The 23,243-nt window shown below is 45.8% G+C and overlaps 1 protein-coding gene across 2 annotated transcripts; it reads right to left on the bottom strand.

Annotated features, from left to right (window-relative positions):
* Positions 1-4,547: 4,547 nt before the first annotated feature.
* Positions 4,548-22,669, bottom strand: LOC137302184 (transmembrane 4 L6 family member 5-like). Of its 2 annotated transcripts, none has more exons than XM_067971848.1 (5): positions 22,405-22,669; positions 11,875-11,940; positions 9,224-9,369; positions 6,742-6,931; positions 4,548-4,916 (listed from the first exon to the last, which is right to left on the bottom strand). In XM_067971848.1, the coding sequence occupies exons 1-5, from the start codon at positions 22,582-22,584 to the stop codon at positions 4,905-4,907; spliced, it is 594 nt and encodes a 197-aa protein (XP_067827949.1). In that variant the 5' UTR covers positions 22,585-22,669; the 3' UTR covers positions 4,548-4,904. The 2 variants fall into 2 exon arrangements, with proteins under 2 accessions (XP_067827949.1, XP_067827948.1); XM_067971847.1 differs by having other exon boundaries at positions 6,742-6,934; positions 22,405-22,665.
* Between the last annotated feature and the right edge of the window lie 574 nt (positions 22,670-23,243).

Here is a 23,243-nt window from a genome sequence, read left to right as displayed (position 1 = left end):
TCCGACCCCATATCCTCTCCATCAGCAAGACCGCCTGCTTCCAACCCTGTAACATCACCTGTCTCCGTCCCTGCCTCTGCTCGGTGTCAAATTTTGTTTGATAATCGCTCCTGTGAAGCGCCTTGGGATGTTTTACCATGTTAAAGGCGCTATATAAATGCAAGTTGTTGTTGAATCAGGGAACCCCACCCAGTATGTGGAAGGTTAGCTAAAGCCAGGAAGCGAAGAAAACAACCAGGGGAAGACGTCGTCGACCGGCTGCGAGTATTCCCAGTGGTGAAGCCAGTAGAACTGCCCAAATGCTGTAGGTGGCCTGCGACCAGGAAACAAGATTGTATGATTTTATGGTCATGTCACCGAGAGACTGTCTTCCTACTGGAAATCTACCAGTGACATATTGAATATGGACTGTGAACCTAACTGTGTTAAATGTATACTGTAATCGTGGACTTCGAATGCAATCATGCTACAGCGTTATTGAGTGAGGTCTGGAGAGATTTTGTGATACACTTAAATCACCATTGCACATATGATTTCAGATTCTGTTAATTGATATTGGGCCAGAATAAACTTTTGCCGGTTTGCCGTTTGTTAGACTTGCCTGTGCCTATATACCTTGTGTGAGCGTTTACACGCCAAGTTGGAGATCGAAATGGCCAGGTACCCTCTTCAGGGCATCTGGGGCCTGTGTGAATGGGGCAAGCAGCTGTGTATCCCCCTAACCACTCAGATTGAAGAATCATTAATGACAGCGCAGCGTTTGAACCAGGAAGCGTCAGTTAGAATAGTGAATTCAAGGTCAAATCAGGTACAGAAAGCAAAATAAGGAGAGGGAAAGAAAGATTGGATTAAGAATCAGAGAAAAAAGAGACAGAAAGAATTAGAACCGTAGAACCATAGAAAAGATACAGCACAGAAGGGGGCAGTTCGGCCCATCGTGTCCGCCCCGGCTCGAAGAACAACCATTCTAATCCCGCCTTCCAGCAACCGATCCGTAGCCCTGCAGCTTACAGCACTTTAGGTGCAGGTCCAGGTACTTTTTAAAAGAGTTGAGGGTCCTTGCCTCTACCACCAATTCGGGCAGTGAATTCCATACACCCACCACCATCTGGGTAAAAAAAGTTTTTCCTCATGTCCCCTCTAATCCTTCTGCCAATCAGCTTAAATCTATGTCCTCTAGTTCTTGAACTCTCCACTAGGGGAAACTGTCTACTCTATCTAGGCCCCTCATAATTTTGTACACCTCAATCAAGTCCCCCCTCAGCCTCCTCTGCTCCAAGGAAAACAACCCCAGTCTATCCAATCTCTCCTCGTAGCTGCAGTTTTCAAGCCCTGGCAACATTCTTGTAAATCTTCTCTGCACACTTTCCAGAGCAATTATGTCCTTCCTGTAATGTGGTGACCAGAACTGCGCACAATACTCCAGCTGTGGCCTTACCAGCGTTTTATACAGTTCCATCATTACATCCCTGCTTTTATATTCTATACCTCGGCTAATAACAGAGAGCATTCCGTATGCCTTCTTCACAATCTTATCTACCTGTACTGCCACCTTGAGGGACCTGTGCTCATGTACTCCAAGGTCTCTCACTTCCTCTACCCCTCTCAATATATTCCCGTTTACTGCGTATTCCCTTTTAGTGTTTGCCCTCCCTTAGTGCATTACCTCACACTTCTCCGGGTTGAACTCCATTTGCCACTTTTCCGCCCACTCCACCAACCCATTGATATCTTGGAGTCTACAGCTATCCTCTTCACTATCAACTACACGGCCAATTTTTGTGTCGTCTGCAAATTCGCCAATCATGCCCCCTACATTCAAGTCCAAATCATTAATATATACCACAAACAGCAAGGGACCCAACACTGAGTCCTGTGGCACACCACTGGAAACGGCTTTCCATTTGCAAAGACATCCATCGACTTTTACCCTTTGTTTCCTGTTACTGAGCCAATTTTGGATCCAATTCGCCACATTTCCCTGTATCCCATGGTCTTTTACCTTTCTGACCAGTCTGCCATGTGGGACCTTGTCAAATGCCTTACTAAAATCCATGTAGACAACATCCACTGCACTATCCTCATCAATCCTCCTTGTCACTTCCTCAAAGAATTCAATCAGATTTGTAAGGCATGACCTTCCCTGAACAAATCCATGCTGACTATCCCTGATTAAACCTTGCCTTTCCAAGTGACAGTTTATCCTATCTCTCAGTATTGATTCTAATAGTTTGCCCACCACCAATGTAATACTGACTGGCCTATAATTGGTCGGCCTTTCCCTCGTACCCTTTTTAAACAATGGTACTACGTTTGCAGTCTTCCAGTCCTCCGGTACTTTGCCTGTATCTAGTGAGGATTGGAAAATGATCCTCAGAGCATTCGCTATTTCCTCCCTGGCTTCCTTCAATAGCCTAGGAAACAATCCATCCGACCCTGGTGACTTATCAACTTTCAAGGATTCCAGTCCCTCTAGTACTTCCTCTCTCGTAATGTTTACTGTATCCAATATTTCACACCTCTCCTCTTTAACTACTACATCCGGATCATCCCTTTAAAAAAATTAATTTAATTTCATTGTATTTGAATGGTGGGTCAGACAGCGAGATGCCGTTTTCGCGAAGCTAATGGCGGAGTGGTGCAGCTCTGTCAGCAACTTCCGGATTTTCACGTTTAACCACGCATTGGCCCTCGCCTGAAGTCGCAGTGCAATTTGTGCATAAATAACGGTGAGGGCCATTAGCCTTTTTTTATTATTTTGACAGCAAATTCTGGCCCATTAAGTATGTTTACTTTTACTGCTGTGCTCAGTACTGAACCATGTGATAATACTGGTCATGTTATAAATGTTGTTAAATAAGGTAGAGTTGGCTCTTTGTCTGACTCTCTCTGTGATGCCCTGATGAGTAAGATTTAAGTTGCATATCACTCAGTGTTGTGTGGTGATCTTTCTAACCCGCTGGTGACAAAGACTATTCTTGGTCGATAAGTAACATCTTTTGGACCGGGTTATGTGGGATAGTTCAAAGTGAGCTCATTTAGGCATCATATACGAATGTCTACACATAGAGTGTAATGAAATGCAAGAGGGAGAGGAGATTCATCCTGATACCTTTCAACAGAGGTTACCATTTTAGAATTTGTCAACCCGATATTTCCTACATCTTGTGGGCACTATGCAAGTATTTAATATTCATATGTCCTACACAACCTCACAGGGCTATATAAGATACTTAACCAGATAGAGAACATAATTACTTTCAGATACACCAGAGCAGCAGGAGGGCACAGGTTCAGGCTTGTGAAGGGCAAGTTCAGAGCAGACTCCAGGAAGTATTTCTTTACCTTTACGATGTCCAGTCTGTGGCCTGTAATCCACATGTAAGCCATGAGCCCTAGTTTTCTGGTACATGAAGCATCAGTGGCACATTTTCGACTTGGATTTATATTTCTCCTACTTGAATGCTGTTGGTCTGGTGGTTTAGAAAAGATCTATTTGCAGCACTGCTCCGTCATTGCGTCTGCCCCACAAACAAGCTGACCTCACCTCATAATGTGGGGTCAGTGCATTAGAGTGGTTAAAGCTTCCAATGTGTTGCTCAGGATGCACTGTAAGATCACTGAGTTTGTGGAGATGGGATTTCCAGTCTCAACAACAATAACTTTCATTTATATAGCGCCTTTAACATAGTAAAACGTCCCAAGGTGCTTCACAGGAGCGTAATCAAACAAAATTTGACACCGAGCCACATGAGGAGGCATTAGAACAGGTGACCAAAATCTTCATCAAAGAGATGGGTTTTAAGGAGCGTCTTAAAGGAGGAGAGAGAGTTAGGGAGAGGAGAGGTTTAGGAAGGGAATTCCAGAGCTTAGGGTCTAGGCAGCTGAAGGCCTGGCCGCCAATGGCGGAGCGAAAGAAATCGGGGCTGCGCAAGAGGCAAGAATTGGAGGAGCGCAGAGATCACGGAGGGTTGTAGTGTAGAAGGGGGTTACAAAGATGGGGTGGGGGGGAGCTTTGGGGGTGAGAGGGAAGGAGCATGGTGCCAAAGGAAAATCCGCCTTAGGAAGCCAAAATATTAAGCAGGAGGTAAGCTGGGCGGCCTTAGTGGGAGAGCTGGGCCACTCAGGTCAAAAATGTCAACATTTTCTGCAGGCCCTCCTTTGGGGTGCTGTTCATGGAGAGCTTGCTTAACTAAAATTAAAGAACTTCCCTTAATGAGTCTTGCATGCACTTTGTGTGCAGGTTCCCAGCAAGTTCTTCTCTGGCTGGCCGTACTGAGCACTCTGTGCCTGGATATATAGGGAGCCTGTGCCCAATGTGCATTATCAGCCCCATTGTGTGTTACAAGGTGTGACGCTCCTGTACTCTTCAAACAGCGTGTCCTCTCGCTTATCATGAACAGTGCCACAGGGAGATGTGCTAGTTATTTTAATTAATATGCCGAATTAACGTATACAACCAACGCTGTGCCTGATTTGCGAGTGCTCGATGCTAATACTGGGTGTCTTTATCCAGCATCGACAAAACAAATGAAATAAAGCTAACCTGGAATAAAAGAGTAAAATGTTTTATTGACAACTGCTCTATTGTCACAAGTTTGATGAGCTTTTAAACATTTTGTACCAACAAAAATCAACTAAGCAGAACTTTACAGCCATAGTGAGTTTTATAAAAGATTTAAAGATACAGGATTGTATAGGAAACAAGAAAACTAATATAACCCTTGTAGAGAAGGAGATCTGGAACTGCCTGTAGGCCAGTTTGGGAATCCAAGTTGATGAAGAAGATGAGTAATTTTTATTGCAAGAAGTGCTGAGAGCTTTAATTTAATGACTTCTATCCTGTGGCTGGACAGCGTGCTGCTTTCCACAAGCTCGCTGTCCTGATGGTGACTCGTCTTATGTTACACAGGGCCCTATAAACACAAGAAGAGAAGATATTTAATATAAGACCACGTAATAAAGGTCAGGGTCATCTCCGTAACTGAAGCTGATTGGATAAAATCACGTGGGTTGCCAACTCTGCTTGGGTGTATTCCTGGAGGTTTCATCACATGACCTCCCGCCTCCAACCACCCCTCCTGCCATTGGTCCGTCCGCCAAGCCTTCCCACGGCCAATTGGAAAGGGAACAGACTCTTTATCAATCTCGACTGTCAGTGAAACAGCCCTTTCTCCCCCAGCTCCAATATTTTTATAACTAAAGTGTTTAAAGAACGTGAGGGAAAACCCACAATTTTTTTAATGCCCCTATGATTTTTGCAGCAGTGTCCTGGAGATCAAACTTCAATTCCTGGAGACTCCAGGACACTCCTGGAGGGGTTGGCGACCCCTATGTGGGTTGTGCTTCTCTCAGGAGTAAGGAATGACAGGCCTGTGTGCGTCGCTAGAGCACGGTTTGGAGCCGCGGTTCTAACATCGGAGAGCACGCACTCTCATCCAGCGAGACTCCAGGCCGAAGGAGGAGCTCTGCAACGTTACCCCCAGGATACGTCTCACGGTATATGACTGATCACAGTGTATTCTGTTTGTAACACTCGTGGGTTTTCAACCGGATAAAGAAAATGATTGAAACTGTTTTATGTTAACAGTGAAAAGGGTAGTTTTATTTGAGGTATTTGTTTAAAAAAGAGAAAGACTTGCATTTACATAGCGCCTTTCACAACCTCTCAAAACACAACCAATGAGGTACTTTTGTAAGTGTAGTCACTGTTATAATGTAGGAAACACAGCAGTCAATTTGCACACAGCAAGCTCCCACAGACAGCAAATGGGATAATGACCAGATGATAATCTGTTTCAGTGATGTTGGTTGAGGGACAAGTATTAGCCCAGGACACCAGGGAGAACTCCCCTGCTTTTCTTCAAATAGTGCCATGGGATTGTTTACATCCACCCGAGAGCACAGACAGGGTCTAGATTTTGTGCTCAAGTCTCTGGAGTGGGACTTGAACCCACGACCTTCTGACTCCTCAAGGTGAGAATGCTGTTCACTGAACCACAGCTGAAACTGTTGTTTGAGTTTGAGTTGTTACGATCTGGAATGCACTGCCTGAAAGGATGGCGGAAGCAGATTGAATAGTGACTTTTAAAAGTTGCTATTGAATTGGATATGTACTTGAAGGGGAACATTTTGCAGGGCCACGGGGAAAGAGCAGGGGAAGTGGGACTAAGTGGATGGCTCTTTCAAAGAGCCGGCACAGACACGATGGGCCGAATGGACTCCTTCTGTGCTCTATGATTCTATATATAATTCCACGCAGTTATTAGATATGTGGAAAGGAACAGGTGATCTAAATTAGTCCAGACGTGTTACCGGACATTTATATTCCCTCCTTTTCCCCTGCTGCCTTGTATGAATACGCCTCTCTCTTCACAATTACACAACCAAAAGCATATTCGTACCACTGGATAATTTACATTTTTTTTTGAATGAACAGGTGTAGACTGTAATACCCTTTCCGGGACAATTTTTAAATTATTGGACAGGCAAAAAGGCATCAATCAGCTTCTTAGGAAGAGTTTGCCAATTTTACAATTTTTGAAACGTTGGACACACTGATTTTCTCCCCGCTACAGCATGTCTCTGGAAAGCCCTGTTCCCCTTCAGTGATGGTCTTCAAGATGGGTGTTCCCCTCACCCCACTTATGTCTGCAGTATGCGACCTACCGCACCAGACTTTATGGTAGGCATTTGCTCCCTGTCAGTGCTGAAATGCTGATGTTAATATCTGGGACTCACCGCACGCCTTTTTCCACAAGTTCCACAGAGACACCCAAAGAGGCCATTGACCATCTGAAGCGTGCACAGAATGAGCTCAATGGTACTGAAAGCTATCAGCAAGGAGAATAGGACCACGTTGAAGAGAACCACATTGGCGGGATTCGTGCATTTGGACCAGGTTTCGGGATAAAAGAGATAGCTCTGCTCGCTGCTGAATAAATGATATACTGAGTTAAACATGAAATTTGTCCTCATAGGTTTAGTACAAATTGTAAAAGCTATTGCAAGTAATACGATCATCAGAAGTGTACAGAACGTAATAGTAGTAGGCAAAAGGTACACTCGTTCAATTACAATCGACACTTCGGGCATTTCTGTCAATGAGGCCATGATGTGGAGATGCCGGTGATGGACTGGGGTGGACAAATGTAAGGAGTCTTACAACACCAGGTTATAGTCCAACAGTTTTATTTGAAATCACAAGCTTTCGGAGGCTTCCTCCTTCGTCAGGTGACGAAGGAGGAAGCCTCCGAAAGCTTGTGATTTCAAATAAAACTGTTGGACTATAACCTGGTGTTGTAAGACTCCTTACATTTGTCAATGAGGAGCAACTTTCCTATAAGTCTTGGTGGTGTCGAGGCACCAAAAACTGCACAGGCTTGACTCTCTCTCCTTTGACCTTTACTTTTCTTCTCTCTCTCTCTCTCTTTCTGCTCTCCATTCCTCCCTCTTGCTCATCCCTCCTGACCTCTCCTGCTACTTCCCCCCCCCCCCATCCCCATGCCTCTTGATGTGGCTCACATTGAAAACTTAGCGATGCAAGATTTGAACCTACACCTTGCTGCTGATCAAAGTGCGAATTTCATGAACCTATGGCATCAACTTGCATTTATATAGCGCCTTTCATGTAGTAAAACGTCCCAAGGCGCTTCACAGAAATGTTATCAGACAAAACTTGACACTGAGCCACATAGGGAGATATTAGGACAGGTGACCAAAAGCTTAGTCAAAGAGGTAGGTTTTAAGGAGCGTCTTAAAGGTGGAGAGAGAGGCGGAGAGGTTTAGGGAGGGAATTCCAGAGCTTAGGACAGCTGAAGGCACGGCCGCCAATGGTGGAGCGATGAAAATCGGGGCTGAGCAAGAGGCCGGAATTGGAGGAGCGCAGAGATCTCAGAGGGTTGTAGGGGCTGGAGGAGGTTAAAGAGATAGAGAGGGGGAGAGGCCATGGAGGGATTTGAAAACAAGGATGAGAATTTTAAAATCAAGGCGTTGCTGGACCAGGAGCCAATGTAGGTCAGTGAGCACAGGGGGTGATGGGTGAAAGGGACTTGGTGCGAGCTGGGATACAGGGCTGCAGAGTTTTGGATGAGCTCTAGTTTACGGAGGGTGGAAGGTGGGAGGCCGGCCAGGAGAGCATTGGAATAGTCTCTAAAGTGAACTAGTCTCTAGCTGTATTGCTGAACAGAAAAAAAAAGGTGAATGCTGAGAATCTGAGATAAAAAGAGAACATTCTGGAAATACACCGCAGATACCCCACCAATATCTGGACAGAGAAAATGGTTTGGGGAGCGTCCCTTCATCAGGACCACCTGTTTTGACAAAGGGTCCCATGTGAAACGTTAATGTGTTTTTTCTCTTTTCTGATGCAGCACTGCCTTCCATTGCTGTCTCCACTCCCCCTCACGCTGCCAGAATTTCCCATCATAAACTTATTGCACCATAAAACCCCGTTCGTTTAAAATCATGAAAAAGTTAGTGACAAATGGCTGCAAGATGCACAGGGTAAACAATCCAACAGTTTCTTTGGTGTAGAAGGGCTTGAGTGAGGTCTCGTTGACAGTGTATAGTTGTTTCAAGAAAAGCAATATGTGCCTTGGAATTTCCTGAGGTGGATGACAACTTACTTGTACAGTACAGAATGTAAAATGAGAACCATAAAAATATACTGCTGTAAAAACATCTCTTTGTGAAAGAAAGACTTGCATTTATATAGCGCCTTTCATGACTTTCGGACGTCCCAAAGCGCTTTACAGCCAATGAAGCGTAGTTGTAATGTAGGAAGTGTGGCAGCCAATTTTGTGCACAGCAAGCTCCCACAAACAGCAATGTGATAATGACCAGATCATCTGTTTTTTTAGTGATGTTGGTTGGATGAATATTGGCCCCAGGACACCGGAGAAGAATTCCCTGCACGTCCTTGGGAATAGCGGCCATGGGATCTTTCACGTCCATCTGAGAGGGCAGACGGGGCCTCGGTTTAACGTCTCATCCGAAAGACGGCACCTCTGACAGTGCAGCGCTCCCCTCAGTACCGCCATCTGCCTGGATTTTGTGCTCAAGTCCCTGTCGTGCGGCTATGAACTCACCACCTTCTGACTCGGAGGTGAGAGAGAGTCCGCATGACCCACTGAGCCACGACACCATTTGAAGGACAAAAGCAATGACAGTGAAGCAGTAACAGGCAGAGACACTTGGCAAAGAATATATTTGAGATTCTTACTCTTCACTACTTCCAAGGAAAGGTTTTGTCCAATTCTGATTTTTGACTTCACACATCGGCCCATTGACCAAGCCCAGTATGGAAATAATGAGGCAGTATCCTGACCCCAACGCTCCAAATGCAGCAAACAGAATGGAGAGGAACATCTAAAAGGGTGTCAAGATACAGACTTATTGTAAAATTCAAATATTACCTACAGATTCCAGTGCAAAGGCTCACCCCATACATACACATTACAGATACAAATTGTAAATAATTTATTCTCCTTTCTTTCATTTCACTTTGCAACGCAAGTCTGTTCGTAGAAAACAACGGGTTTGCTTTTTTAAATGTCCGTGACAATTTCTAATTTTGCTGGCGTCCCCCCGGTTGCCAGTCTGTATCGGCCTGACTCTGTCTCAAATCCCAGGACTAGGTCTTCTGCATCAAGGGCGCGTGACTGCGCCATTTATAGCGCTCTCTGGGGTGGTGGTGGGGAGAGGGCTGGGAGTTTCAGAGTGGCACCTCTCTACTCTGTTGGCGGGTTGAGCCATTCCGGCCGAAAACCTCAATTTAAAAAAAAAAGATCCTTTCGCAGCAGCCCATCTCCTGATGATAATGGATTACTGGATAACAGGACAGCGTTGTGGGTCCCAATTTCCCCCAGGATGTCATCGTGCCAGACAGCTACGCCTGCATTGATGGAGTGGAAGTGGGGCGGAACTGGTGAGACTTCCTTCGGGTGATGCCCTCCTGGCAGTTTCGTTTCTTCCTGTGGCGTCAGGACGGGGGGCGCCCCCTCCTCTCCCCTCCCCTCCTGTCGGAATTTTTCAGCGTCAGAAAAAGGGGAGGGGGAACCAGGTGGAACAGAGTTCCCCCATCCCCAGTTTCCGCCACCGATGTGCCCTTCCAGGCCTGGGAATGTGGGGCCTTCGCTGTCTTACGTTCACGGATGAAGAAGGGTCAGTCGGGGAGATAGCGGAGATACATGAACAACTCCATCAGCCTTCGCCACAGGAGAAAAAAAACCTGGAAATGGTACTTGGTACTACGCAGCGAGTGTAGACATGGAAAATAACTCCTTACGTTTCCAAGTCCTAGTGTTTTGTTGCTGCTCACAATAGGCTGGAGCTAACCCCCCCCCCCCCGCCCCCCCCCCGGTAATTCATCAATTCCATCCAGTGAGTAGTTGACGCATGAGTAGTTGACTGGATTTGATCCCCTGTTTACTTCTTTCAATTTAATATATACTGTATTCGCTGCTCACAATGCGGTCTCTCCTCTACACTGGGGAGACCAAACGCAGATTGGGTGATTGCTTTGCTGAACACCTCCGCTCAGTCCGCAAACGTGACCCTGACCTGCCGGTCGCTCGCCATTTTAATTCCCCCGTCCCACTCCCACTCTGACCTCTCTGTCCTCGGCCTCTTACACCGTTCCAATGAAGCTCAACGGAAGCTCGAGGAACAGCACTTCGTCTTTCGATTAGGCATTTTACAACCTTCCGGACTCAACATTGACTTCATTAACTTCAGATCATAACCATTGCTCCCATTTTCTCGGACAGCGGGTGATGGTTATGGTTCTACTGTTGCCATTTACAGCTCCTCTAGACCGATATTTTGTTTCTTTACTGGTCCCATTCCCACCCTCCTTGCCTTGCACCATCATCCCCTTTTGTCATTTAATCACTCCTGCCCTCCACCCCATCACAGACCTTCCATTTTGTTCTATTTTCCCCTCCCTTTCCTCCCCACCTTTCTCTGGCTCTGTACTTGCTTAAAAACTGTTTAATCTTCAACTTCTTCCAGTTCCGATGAAGAGTCACCGGCCTGAAACATTAACTCTGTTTCTTTCTCCACCGATGCTGCCTAACTTGCTGAGTATTCCCAGCATTTTTTGCTTTTATCCCAGTTTATGCTGTTAGCCACACTCGCTCAAAGAGACCCTTAGGGCTTAACAGTTAGCCATAGCACCCTGGGTTAGGTGGGAGGAAGTTAGCCAGGGTGATGCTCTCTGTAGTCAAATAGCCAACTGACACTCATTGTCAAAACCCAATGCATGAATAAATACCACTTGCATGAGGTGGCAGAAGACAACCAATGTCCATGGAACTGTACCCCAGCAAGGAGACACCATCTTCAGGAGAGGAGAGGTAGAAAGATAGTTGGACTGTATTACATTGAGTATAACGGACGTTTTGGGGTGTATTCAAAGGCAGTACAACATTGAAGGACATCAGCTGATGCGGTAAGCCACAGGAGCAAAGTCCGCACTCAGTCTATGCAGAGGTTGTTCATCGTGCCCTAGGGCAAACGGCCAAAATATCAGCAGGTTTATTAACAGATTTTTCCTGCAAGTCAACTGCTTCCTTCAACATTATCTCAAAAGACCGAGGCCAAGGAACGAGCCCTGCACTGGAACAGGTAGGCCTGAGACACACCCGATATTGGGCCACCTATCAGGTCATCCCTCAGCCGTCTCTTCTCTGGAGAGAAGAGCCCCAGCCTGTTCAGCCTTTCCTGATAGGTATAACCTCTCATCGCTGGTGACGTCCTTGTGAATCTTTTCATGCACCTTCTCCAGGGCCTCTATATCCTTTTTACAATTATGGAGACCAGAACTGTGCATAGGACTCTTCACAAACAGAAATCAGAACTGGAGGAACTCACCCCACATCTGTTTGTACAGCATCCTCCACTACCAGTTGCGTGGATGTGTACGGCTGGAAACAAAATCTGTTGGAAGACAAGTTAAGAAGAAGCAATTAAAAGACCCAAGCGTATTTTTAAGGGAATGGTGCTTAAAGAGCCATTCGCTTTCCCTGCATCCTTTAAAAAAAATCTTTTTGAAGCAGCTTGTCCATTCTAAAAACTATTATGGATTCCACTCCCCCCACTGTTTCTGCCATGTCCTAACATCCCTCTGTGGAAAAAAAATTATCCTATCCTCTTCTGTGGTTATTTTATATGGAATGTACAGCACAGAAACAGGCCATTCGGCCTGTGTGGTCCATGCTGGTGTTTTGGTGATGATCTTACATTTATGGCCTCTTTCTGACTTACTGACAAGTGGGAATAGTTTTCCCCAATTTGTCTTATCAAAATCAGTGATAAGAACATAAGAAATAGGAGCAGGAGTAGGCCAATTGGCCCTTCGAGCCTGCTCCGCCATTTAATAAGATCATGGCTGATCTGATCCTAACCTCAAATCTAAATTCATGTCCAATTTCCTGCCCGCTCCCCGTAACCCCTAATTCCCTTTACTTCTCAGAAACTGTCTATTTCTGTTTTAAATTTATTCAATGATGTAGCTTCCACAGCTTCCTGGGGCAGCAAATTCCACAGACCTACTACCCTCTGAGTGAAGAAGTTTCCCCTCATCTCAGTTTTGAAAGAGCAGCCCCTTATTCTAAGATTATGCCCCCTAGTTCTAGTTTCACCCATCCTTGGGAACATCCTTACCACATCCACTCGATCAAGCCCCTTCACAATCTTATATGTTTCAATAAGATCGCCTCTCATTCTTCTGAACTCCAATGAGTAGAGTCCCAATCTACTCAACCTCTCCTCATATGTCCGCCCCCTCATCCCCAGGATTAACCGAGTGAACCTCCTTTGTACTGCCTCGAGAGCAAGTATGTCTTTTCTTAAGTATGGAGACCAAAACTGTATGCAGTATTCCAGGTGCGGTCTCACCAATACCTTATATAACTGCAGCAATACCTCCCTGTTTTTATATTCTATCCCCCCAGCAATAAACGCCAACATTCCGTTGGCCTTCTTGATCACCTGCTGCACCTGCATACTAACCTTTTGATTTTCTTGCACTAGGACCCCCAGATCCCTTTGTACTGCAGTACTTTCCAGTTTCTTGCCATTGAGATAATAACTTGCTCTCTGATTTTTCCTGCCAAAGTGCATAACCTCACATTTTCCAATATTGTATTGCATCTGCCAAATCTCCGCCCACTCACCCAGCCTGTCTATATCCCCTTGTAGGTTTTTTATGTCCTCCTCACTCTCTACTTTCCCTCCCATCTTTGTATCATCTGCAAACTTTGATATGTTACACTCGGTCCCCTCCTCCAAATCGTTAATATAGATTGTAAAGAGTTGGGGACCCAGCACCGACCCCTGTGGAACACCACTGGCTACTGGTTGCCAGTCCGAGAATGAACCATTTATCCAAACTCTCTGCTTCCTGTTAGATAACCAATCCTCCACCCATGCCAGAATATTACCCCCAATCCAGTGATTCTTTATCTTGAGCAATAATCTTTTATGTGGCACCTTGTCGAATGCCTTCTGGAAGTCTAAATACACTACATCCACTGGTTCCCCTTTATCCACCCTGTACGTTATGTCCTCAAAGAACTCGAGCAAATTTGTCAGACATGACTTCCCCTTCGTAAAGCCATGCTGACTTTGTCCTATTAAATTATGTTTATCCAAATGTTCCGCTACTGTCTCCTTAATAATAGACTCCAAAATTTTACCCACCACAGATGTTAGGCTAACTGGTCTATAATTTCCAGCCTTCTGCCTACTACCCTTTTTAAATAAGGGTGTTACATTAGCAGTTTTCCAATCTGCCGGGACCTTTGCCGAGTCCAGAGAATTTTGGAAAATTATTACCAAAGCATCCACAATCCCTACTGCCACTTCCCTCAAGACCCTAGGATGTAAGCCATAAGGTCCAGGGGATTTATCCGCCTTGAGTCCCATTAATTTACTGAGTACCAATTCCTTAGTGATTTTAATCGTATTTAGCTCCTCCCCCGCTAGAGCCCCCTGTTTGTCCTGTGTTGGGATGTTCTTAGTGTCCTCTACCGTAAAGACTGAAACAAAATATTTTAACACAAGTGAACTACAAAGGCCTCATTGTCAAAAGCTATTGCTGGACCAATTTTTTTCCAGATCCTCTTTCAAATTATTGTCATAGAATTGTACGGCACAGAAGGAGGCCATTCAGCCCATTGTGCCTGTGAAAGAGCTATCCAATTAGTCCCACTCCCCTGCTCTTCCCCATATCCCTGCGAGTGTTTCCATTTCAGGTATTTTTCCAATTCCCTTTTGAAAGATACTATTGAATCTGCTTCCACCGCCCTTTCAGGCAGCGCATTCCAGATCATCACAACTCGCTGCGTTAAAAAAAATCACCTCATCCCCCCCTCTGGTTCTTTTGACAATTACCTTTAATGTGTGCCCTCTGCTTACCAACCCTCCTGCCAGTGGAAACAGTTTCTCCTTATTTACTCTTATCAAAACCCCTCATCATTCTGAACACCTCTATTAAATCTCCCCATAACCCTACTTGCTGTTAAGCAGGACAATCCCAGCTTCTCGAGTCGTCACTAGAATTTCGGTGATGTAGTGATGAGTGTGAGAGATTTACACACCGCCATCTCGATTTTAGCTTTGAAGAGCGCCCAACAGTACAATGATAAGATTCTGTCTTTCTAAACTTGGGTAGTATCTGGAGAGAGTGTTTTGAGCTGTTTAACACTTGGGTGGAGTGCTGGTGGGCACAGGTCTATCACTGGTGGTGGGAGCAACTTCAGCTGATGATTAAGAGTGACAGATACATTAAAGGTTATAAGTTAAGCAAAGTTTTTCCTCTGCCAATACACAAAATAAGCTTGGTGACAACAATGCAAAGTGCCAATCGTCTGAGAGTAATGGTAAATTAATTCAAAATTATACTTGTTATTCTGACATTTAAATTAATTTCAGCAAATCTCCACTTGACTATAATAGAGATCAAGATGGTAACTGCAGCTTCCTGTTTTCCAGCACACTGTACATTTAGCTAAAGGAGTAGAGAGACTAAAATAGAGTGCTTGCAATTTTTGGGTATTTGCCACAAAACGCTGTGTATTCACTGGCTAATGGTTACTTATGCATCCTAGTGTCTGATTCGTACAGTCCTGCAGAAGACCATCGGGAGAGCAATGTCCACTTGCTTTGTTCATACATTGCCTGCACTATCTTGGTTAGAACTGCTCAAAAGTATTTGGAGCATGTGAAGATGAACAATCCTACATGTGTGTGAGGATGACTCAGTTTGTTTTTTGTGCGTGTTTGCGTGATGGTGTCTGTGTGAAAGTGACACCAGTCTGTATGAAAATAATTTCTAGGCTTCAACAAACATGTAATTTTTTTCATAGACCGTCTCACCACATCCCTCAAGCTTTTCTCTCTCCAGCAACAAATCTAGTTGTCCCATTTGTACTGTCCTCTTCAATGGTCACGCCCAGTAATTTATTCCACAGCTTTATTACGCTTTGGGCGAAAATGTTCCATCTGACTTCCCTTCTCACTCCTATGTATGAGTGAGTGTGTACACTAGTGAGTGTGTACGCTAGCGACTATGAGTGAGTGTGTATGTGAATGCCTATATATGAGAGACTATGTAAATGCCTATGTATGAAGAGTGTGTGTACACTAGTGACTGTATATGTGAACGCCTCTGTATGATTGAATGTGTACACTAGTGACTATACATGAACACCTATGTATGATTGAATGTGTACACTAGTGACTGTATACGTGAACACCTATGTATGATTGAATGTGTACACTAGTGACTGTATACGTGAACACTTCTGTATGATTGAATGCATACACTAGTGATTATATGACCGCCTATGTATGATTTGAATGTGTACACTAGTGACTGTATGTGAACGCCTCTGTATGATTGAATGTGTACACTAGTGACTGTATACGTGAACACCTCTGTATGATTGAATGCGTACACTGGTGACTATATGAACGCCTATGTATGATTTGAATGTGTACACTAGTGACTGTATGTGAACGCCTCTGTATGATTGAAGGTGTATATCAGTGACTGTATATGTAAATGCCTCTGTATGATTGAATGGGGGTGGTGCCAGAGGACTGGAGAATTGCAAATGTTACACCCTTGTTCAAAAAAGGATGTAAGGATAAACCAGCAACTACAGGCCAGTCAATTTAATCTCGGTAGTGGGGAAACTTTTAGAAATGATAATCCAGGACAAAATTAACAATCACATGGACAAGTGTGGATTAATAAAGGAAAGCCAACATTGATTTGTTAAAGGCAGATTGTGTTTAACCAACTTAATTGAGTTTTTTGATGAGGTAACAGAGAGGGTGTGTGAGGGCAGTGCGGTTGATGTGGTGTATATGGACTTCCTAAAGGTGTTTGATAAGGTCCCACACAAGAGGTTAGTGTGCAAAATTAAAGCACATGGGATTGGGGGGAATATACTGGCATGGATTGAGAATTGGTTGACAGACAGGAAACAGAGAGTAGGAATAAACGGGTCTTTTTCCGGGTGGCCGGCAGTGACTAGTGGGGTACCGCAGGGATCAGTGCTTGGGCCCCAGCTATTCACAATATTTATCAATGATTTGGATGAGGGAACTAAATGTAACATTTCCAAGTTTGCAGATGACACAAAGCTGGGGTGGAATGTGAGCTGTGAGGAGGATGCAAAGAGGCTCCATGTGATTTAGACAAGTTGGGTGAGTGGGCAAGAACACGGCAGATGCAGTATAACGTGGATAAATGTGAGGTTATCCACTTTGATTGTAAAAACAGAAAGGCAGATTATTATCTGAATCGATAGATTGGGAAAAGGGGAGGTGCAACGAGACCTGGGTGTCCTTGTACACCAGTCGCTGAAAGCGAGCATTCAGGTGCAGCAAGCAGTTAGGAAGGCGAATGGTATTTGGCCTTTATTGCAAGAGGATTTGAGTACAGGAGCAGGGATGTCTTACTGCAGTTGTATGGGGCCTTGGTGAGACCACATTTGGAGTATTGTGTGCAGTTTTGGTCTCCTTATCTGAGGAAGGATGTCCTTGCCATGGAGGGAGTGCAATGAAGGTTTACCAGACTGATTCCTGGGATGGCAGGACTGACGTATGAGGAGAGATTGGGTCGACTAGGCCTATATTCACTAGAGTTTAGAAGAATGAGAGGTGATCTCATCGAAACATATAAAATTCTAACAGGACTAGACAGACTAGATGCAGGGAGGATGTTCCCGATGGCTGGGGAGTCCAGAACCAGGGGTCACATTCTCAGGATACGGGGTATGCCATTTAGAACCGAGATGAGAAATTTCTTCACTCAGAGGGTGGTGAACCTGTGGAATTCTCTACCACAGAAAGCAGTGGAGGCCAAGTCATTAGATGTATTCAAGAAGCAGGTAGATATATTTCTTAATGCTAAAGGGATCAAGGGATATGGGGAAAAAGCGGGAACAGGGTACTGAGTTAGACGATCAGCCATGATCATTTTGAATGGCGGAGCAGGCCCGAAGGGCCGAATGGCCTACTCTTGCTCCTATTTTCTATGTTTCTATGTTTGATAAAGTGCCGCATAATAGGCTTGTCATCAAAGTTGAAGCCTATGGAATAAAGAGGGCAGCGGCAGCATGGATACGAAATTGGCTAAGTAATGGGAAACAGAGTAGTGGTGAATGGCTGTTTTACCGACTGGAGGGAGGTGTACAGTGGTGTTCCCCAGAGGTCGGTAATAGGACCATTGCTTTTTTTGAAATATATTAATGACTTGGACTTTGGTTTACAGGGCACAATTTCAAAATTTGCAGATGACGCAAAACTTGGAAGTGTAGTGAACAGTGAGGAGGATAGTGATAGACTTTAAGAAGACATAGGCAGGCTGGTGGAATGGGCGGACACGTGGCAGATGAAATTTAACGCAGAAAGTGTGAAGTGATACATTTTGGTAGGAAGAACGAGGAGAGGCAATATAAACTACAGGACGCAACTCTAAAAGGGGTACAGGAACAGAGGGATCTGGGGATACATGTGCACAAATCATTGAAGGTGGCAGGGCAGGTTTAGAAAGTGGTTAAGAAAGCATACGGGATCCTGGGCTTTATAAATAGAGGCATAGAGTACAAAAGTAAGGAGGTTATGATGAATCTTTATAAAACACTGGTTCGGCCACAACTGGAGTATTGGGCCCGATGTTAGCAGGGCTGCGGGTTCTCGGTGGGTGGGCTATCGGGCGCGTGGGTAACGCGCCCGGTGAAATTAGTGGGTTTCCCGTGCAATCGTAGCAGGCAATCCACTAATTGGATCCATTTACCTGGTCCTCCGGGTTCCCCACTGCTGATCTGCGTGTCGGGCGGGCTGTGCATGCGCAGTAAGCTCTGTCAGCTGGAGGCACTCTATTTAAAGAGGCAGTCTTCCACTGACAGATGCTGCAACCAATAGCAAAGATGACTGCATGGAGCAGCCCAGGGGGAAGGCTGCTCCCAGTTTAATGATGCCTCACCCCAGGTATCAATACATGGGGTGAGGAGGAGGGGGAGGACAGAGATCTTCCACCCGGCGGGCGGGAGGAAGCGGCCCGCCTCTGCCACCAGGAAGGCCTGGCTCGAGGTGGCAGAGGGGGTCACCTGCGCCACCAACATATCGCCCACCTGCATACAGTGCAGGAGGCGCTCCAATGACCTCAGTAGGTCAGCCACAGTGAGTACACATAGTCTTTCCCCTACACTCCGTCTGCCACAGCACTGCCCCCACCCCACATCTCCTTCGGCACTGCCAGCACTACTCTGTCTCATCACCCCTCATACTCACGCAAACCTCATCCTCATCTTACCTGCACCTACTCACCTCGCCAGTACTCATCCCGCCACTACCACTCAACCCAATCCTCATTCAATCTCATGGCTCCATCCCATACTCACCCTCTCGTGCATCTCTCTCACGGCCAGCCTCACTCAACCTGCCACAACCTGTGCTGCAGCCACAGGGCATGCATCACATATGTGCAGTAGGCAGCGTAAGGCAAATGTGTCGTGAGCATGAAGGGGATGCACAAGGGTGTTTGAGGGTTTGACATGGGTGTTACCTCTATTGAATTTCAGAACAACTCACATCACACATTATATTGGCACCACTACTGCCATGTCTTCACGATTCCTGTCTGGTTTGTGCAATAATGCCCGCTCCTGGGTATCACTATGAGGACCCACCACTGATGCCACCCATTGTGTTACTGCAGAGTGGGTGTAGGTGTATTTGCAGGGCTCTTCTGCGCAGACGGCTGAGAGACATCGGCGATGTCCCCGGTTGCACCCTGGAAGGATGCGGAGGAGAAGTTGTTGAGGGCAGTGGTGACTTTGACAGCGACAGGTAAGAAGATGGTGCTCGCGCCAGCCAGGAGCAGCTCGGCATGAAGGAGGCTGCAGATGTCCACGGCTACATGTCGAGTGACTCTGAGCCTCCGTGTGCACTGCTGCTCAGAGAGGTCCAGGAGGCTGAGCCTCGGTCTGTGGACCCTGTGGCGAGGGTAGTGCCCTCTGCGACGCATCTCTCTCTGCGGTAGCCCTCCCTCCTGCTGTGCAGGTGGATGTGTCACAGCACTCTGTTGTGGAGCTCCACGTGTCAGAGGTGGATGGCGAGGCTGGTGATGCTGTTCGCCCTCCGAGGGGGTCATGACTGCAGCTACGGCGGCCTCCATCCGCAAGATGTACATCTGAGGGGGTCCGCAAGGTAGGTACATGTCTCCGGACCCCGGGGTACATGTGCAGGTTGGTGACTTTGACTGTCAGGAGGAGGGTGGTGGAGGCCAAACTTTATCCCAAGTGACGGAGTGGCCTCCTGCAATGAGTGAGGGTCTCCCCCCCACCTCCTGTCAAATGGACCTTTGCAGCTGCCACAGGCTGACGGCTGCAACACGTCCATTCGAGCTGGGAGTGTTTCCCCCAGTGTGGGAAACAGTCCCATTTTGTTCTAAAATCCCACATAGTCCCTTAATCAGGTCAGTTAATGACCTGAAATACCTAACTAAATATTGTCAAGTGGCATCCCGCTGGCTTTAATTGCCTGCGGGATTCCCACCAGCGGGAGCTGCGCGTGCACGCCGGCGCGTCAGCGGGGAACCCGGAAGTGCGCGGGTTCGGGGTGGGCTCCGATCCCGCGCCGGGATTCTCCGATTTTCAGAGCCCCCCCCGCCAGGAACGCACCCGATAGCGGGTGCTAAAATAGAGCCCATTGTGTCCAGTTCTGGGCACCGCACTTTAGGAAAGATGTGAAGGCCTTAGAGAGGATGCAGAAGAGATTTACTAGAATGATTCCAGGGATGAGGGGCTTCAGTTACGTGGATAGACTGGAGAAGCTGGGGTTGTTCTCCTTGAAATAGAGATGGTTTCGAGGAGATTTGATAGAGGTGTTCAAAATCATGAAGGGTCTGGACAGAGTAGATAGAGAGAAACTGTTCCCATTGGTGGAAGGGTCAAGAACCAGAGAACATAGATTTAAGGTGAGTGGCAAAAGAACCAAAGGTGACATGAGGAAAAACTGTTTTACACAGCGAGTGGTTAGGATCTGGAATGCACCGCCTGAGGGGGTGGTGGAGGCAGATTCAGTCGTGGCTTTCAAAAGGGAATTGGATAAGTACTTGAAGGGAAAAAATTTGCACGACTATGGGGATAGGGTGGGGGAGTGGGACTAGTTGGATTGCTCTTGCAGAGAGCCGGCATGGACTCGACGGGCCGAATGGCCTCCTTCCATTATGTAACCATTCTATGATTCTATGAATGTGTACACTGGTGACTGTATGTAAATGCCTCTGTATGAATGAAAGTGTACACGAGTGAGTATGTGAACACCTACGAGTGAGTGTGTACACTGGTGACTTTGTAAATGCCTCTGTATGATTGAATGTGTACACGGGTGAGTATGTGAACGCCTACGAGTGAGTGTGTACACTAGTGACTTTGTAAATGCCTCTGTATGATTGAATGTGTACACTAGTGACTGTGTGTGTGTGAACGCCTACGAGTCTGAATGGCTTTGTACGAATGACTAAGTCACTCTCAAACAGTTATTTTCTCTAACGTATTCACATATCATAATTCTATCATGCCCAAAAGGTAACATATTACAGACATCAGTTAAAATATTATATCGACATTAAATACCATCTGTAATTCCTTAGTTCATGTGCCTAATTGATCCACTTTGAATGCTGTTAATTGTCATCTGTAGCCACAAAGTTTGACAAATCATTGTCAGATTTTATTAAATTACAAGTATTCTCTGAATAATTTCTGAATGGTGTGAACAGAGGAGGGCCCACACACGCCCGTGCAAAATCCACCAGTCACTGCCCGTAGACAGAACAACTTCTACTTTGATCATAATCACTTGCTTCCCATTAACGAGACAGTTTTCTATCTATCCACAAGCCTGTCATTCATTCCACCAGCTTCTCAAAGAGTCTCATGTACAACTTTATTTGAAAATTCCAATAAATGTTTTATCCACAGATGCCCCTCTTTCACTGGTTTCGTTAATTCCTCAAAGAGTTCCGGTCCATAAGTGAAAAGCAACCTGTCACATCTAAGGGCACATTGGCCAAAATACAAAGTGGTTCTGGCTTCCCACCGATGCCAAGTTTGTGGATTGTAAATCGTGGGGTTGGTGGTGGGAATCAAGGTCTGAATTTAACTCCAAAGTGAAGCGGAGTGAGACTTCCTTCTCCAGCCTGCTTCGCTCCAGTTTCAAGTCGGGTCCCTAACTCCGGGACTCAGGCTGCATTTTACAGAATGACCGCAACGTGGGTCCGAAGCAAAAACGCAGTGGCTCCTCTTTGTGACCTCCCCGTCGATCAGCAGTGGCCGCACCCTGTGTGACGATCTCAAGCATTTTCCTCACGACAGCTGCGAGTTTAACTCGTCTGTAGTCAGGTTCCAGTCTCACTCCTCTTTGGAACGTTGGGCTAACATTTACTGTCCTCCACTCTTCAAGCACAGATCTTGTGATCATGGAATTCTTAAAAATATTAACCAGAACCAAGCCTAGTTCTTCACTTTGTAAATTCAATTCCCCCCTCCACCCCTCATTTTTCTACCATTTTCTCCACTGCCTTCCTCTTCTGCCACAAGCACCAGGTGCCCTCAAACCCCCGACAGATACAAGACTCCCTGTTCAACCAAAGTTTTCCAATCAACCTTTCTCACAAAGTCACTGTGACAGCCCTCTTTAAATGATGGTGTTGATTTAATAGACAATATTTCAACAGTTAACTCTGACTGACTGTCACACAATATGGTTCAGGATCAACGAGAAGTAAATAATTAATAAGTAAATATAAACAACAGTATTAAATGGGCTGCAGTAAAGACGCCCTCCCATCCCTGTACGAAGACTAAAATTAATTCTCACCATGATTCCACCTCCAATAATTCCTCCTAGATACAGAACCTCCGGTGTTATTTTGCTGGGGTCTTCCACATATTCCACCTTAAAATCAGGGAAGAAAAGGAACAGGTTGGCCACGATGCACAAGAAAGCAAGGGGGAACAAGGCGGCCCCGATGCACTTGGCGCATTTTCCCGTGCACATTCTCCACAAAGGTTACCGGGCGATAAAGTGAGAACCGTAGACGGAATTTGTCAGGTTTTATAGACGGAGACTCGTGACGAATGTTCAGATAAGGTTGATGTTACATTTCCTGTCATGAAGGGCAGGGTTTTTTCGACTCGTGTCTCCAATGAACATGCAGAGGACGTGAGTGTTTTTTTTTCTCTCTCCTTATCTCCCTCATCTCTGTTTTTTCTTTCCCTGCACATGTCTGCCAATGTATTCCTCTTAACCTTAGCCTCATTATTCGCTACCTCGGCAAGCTTAAACTTTAATAGCAGGATGACACATTGAAAGCAATGATGTAGGAAGAAAACATTCAAAGGTAAAGAGGGAAGAATAAGAGAGCAAGGCTGATGCCAAAGCCTTGAATAGCCTACAACACAAGTAGAGCAATTGATTTTTTGGTCCAAAAATGATTAACGTTTACAGTGAGGGAGCAATGACCCAACTTGGGAGATCCCGACATACTGAGTCAGTGGAAACACTCACTTCCCTGTCACGTGGAAAAGTCCAAAGGTTTTGCTACTCCTTCCTCTTAGGCAGGTAGCCCAGCCTCATTGTACTTTTTGAGTTGCTGGCAGAATCCCCCCACCTCCGCAGTGTTGTACTGAAATGTCAGCCTAGACAGTGTGCTCAAG

Source organism: Heptranchias perlo, chromosome 35 (genome assembly GCF_035084215.1).
Source record: "Heptranchias perlo isolate sHepPer1 chromosome 35, sHepPer1.hap1, whole genome shotgun sequence".
Lineage (NCBI taxonomy): Eukaryota > Metazoa > Chordata > Chondrichthyes > Hexanchiformes > Hexanchidae > Heptranchias > Heptranchias perlo.
This window is presented reverse-complemented; position numbering and strand designations above follow the sequence as displayed.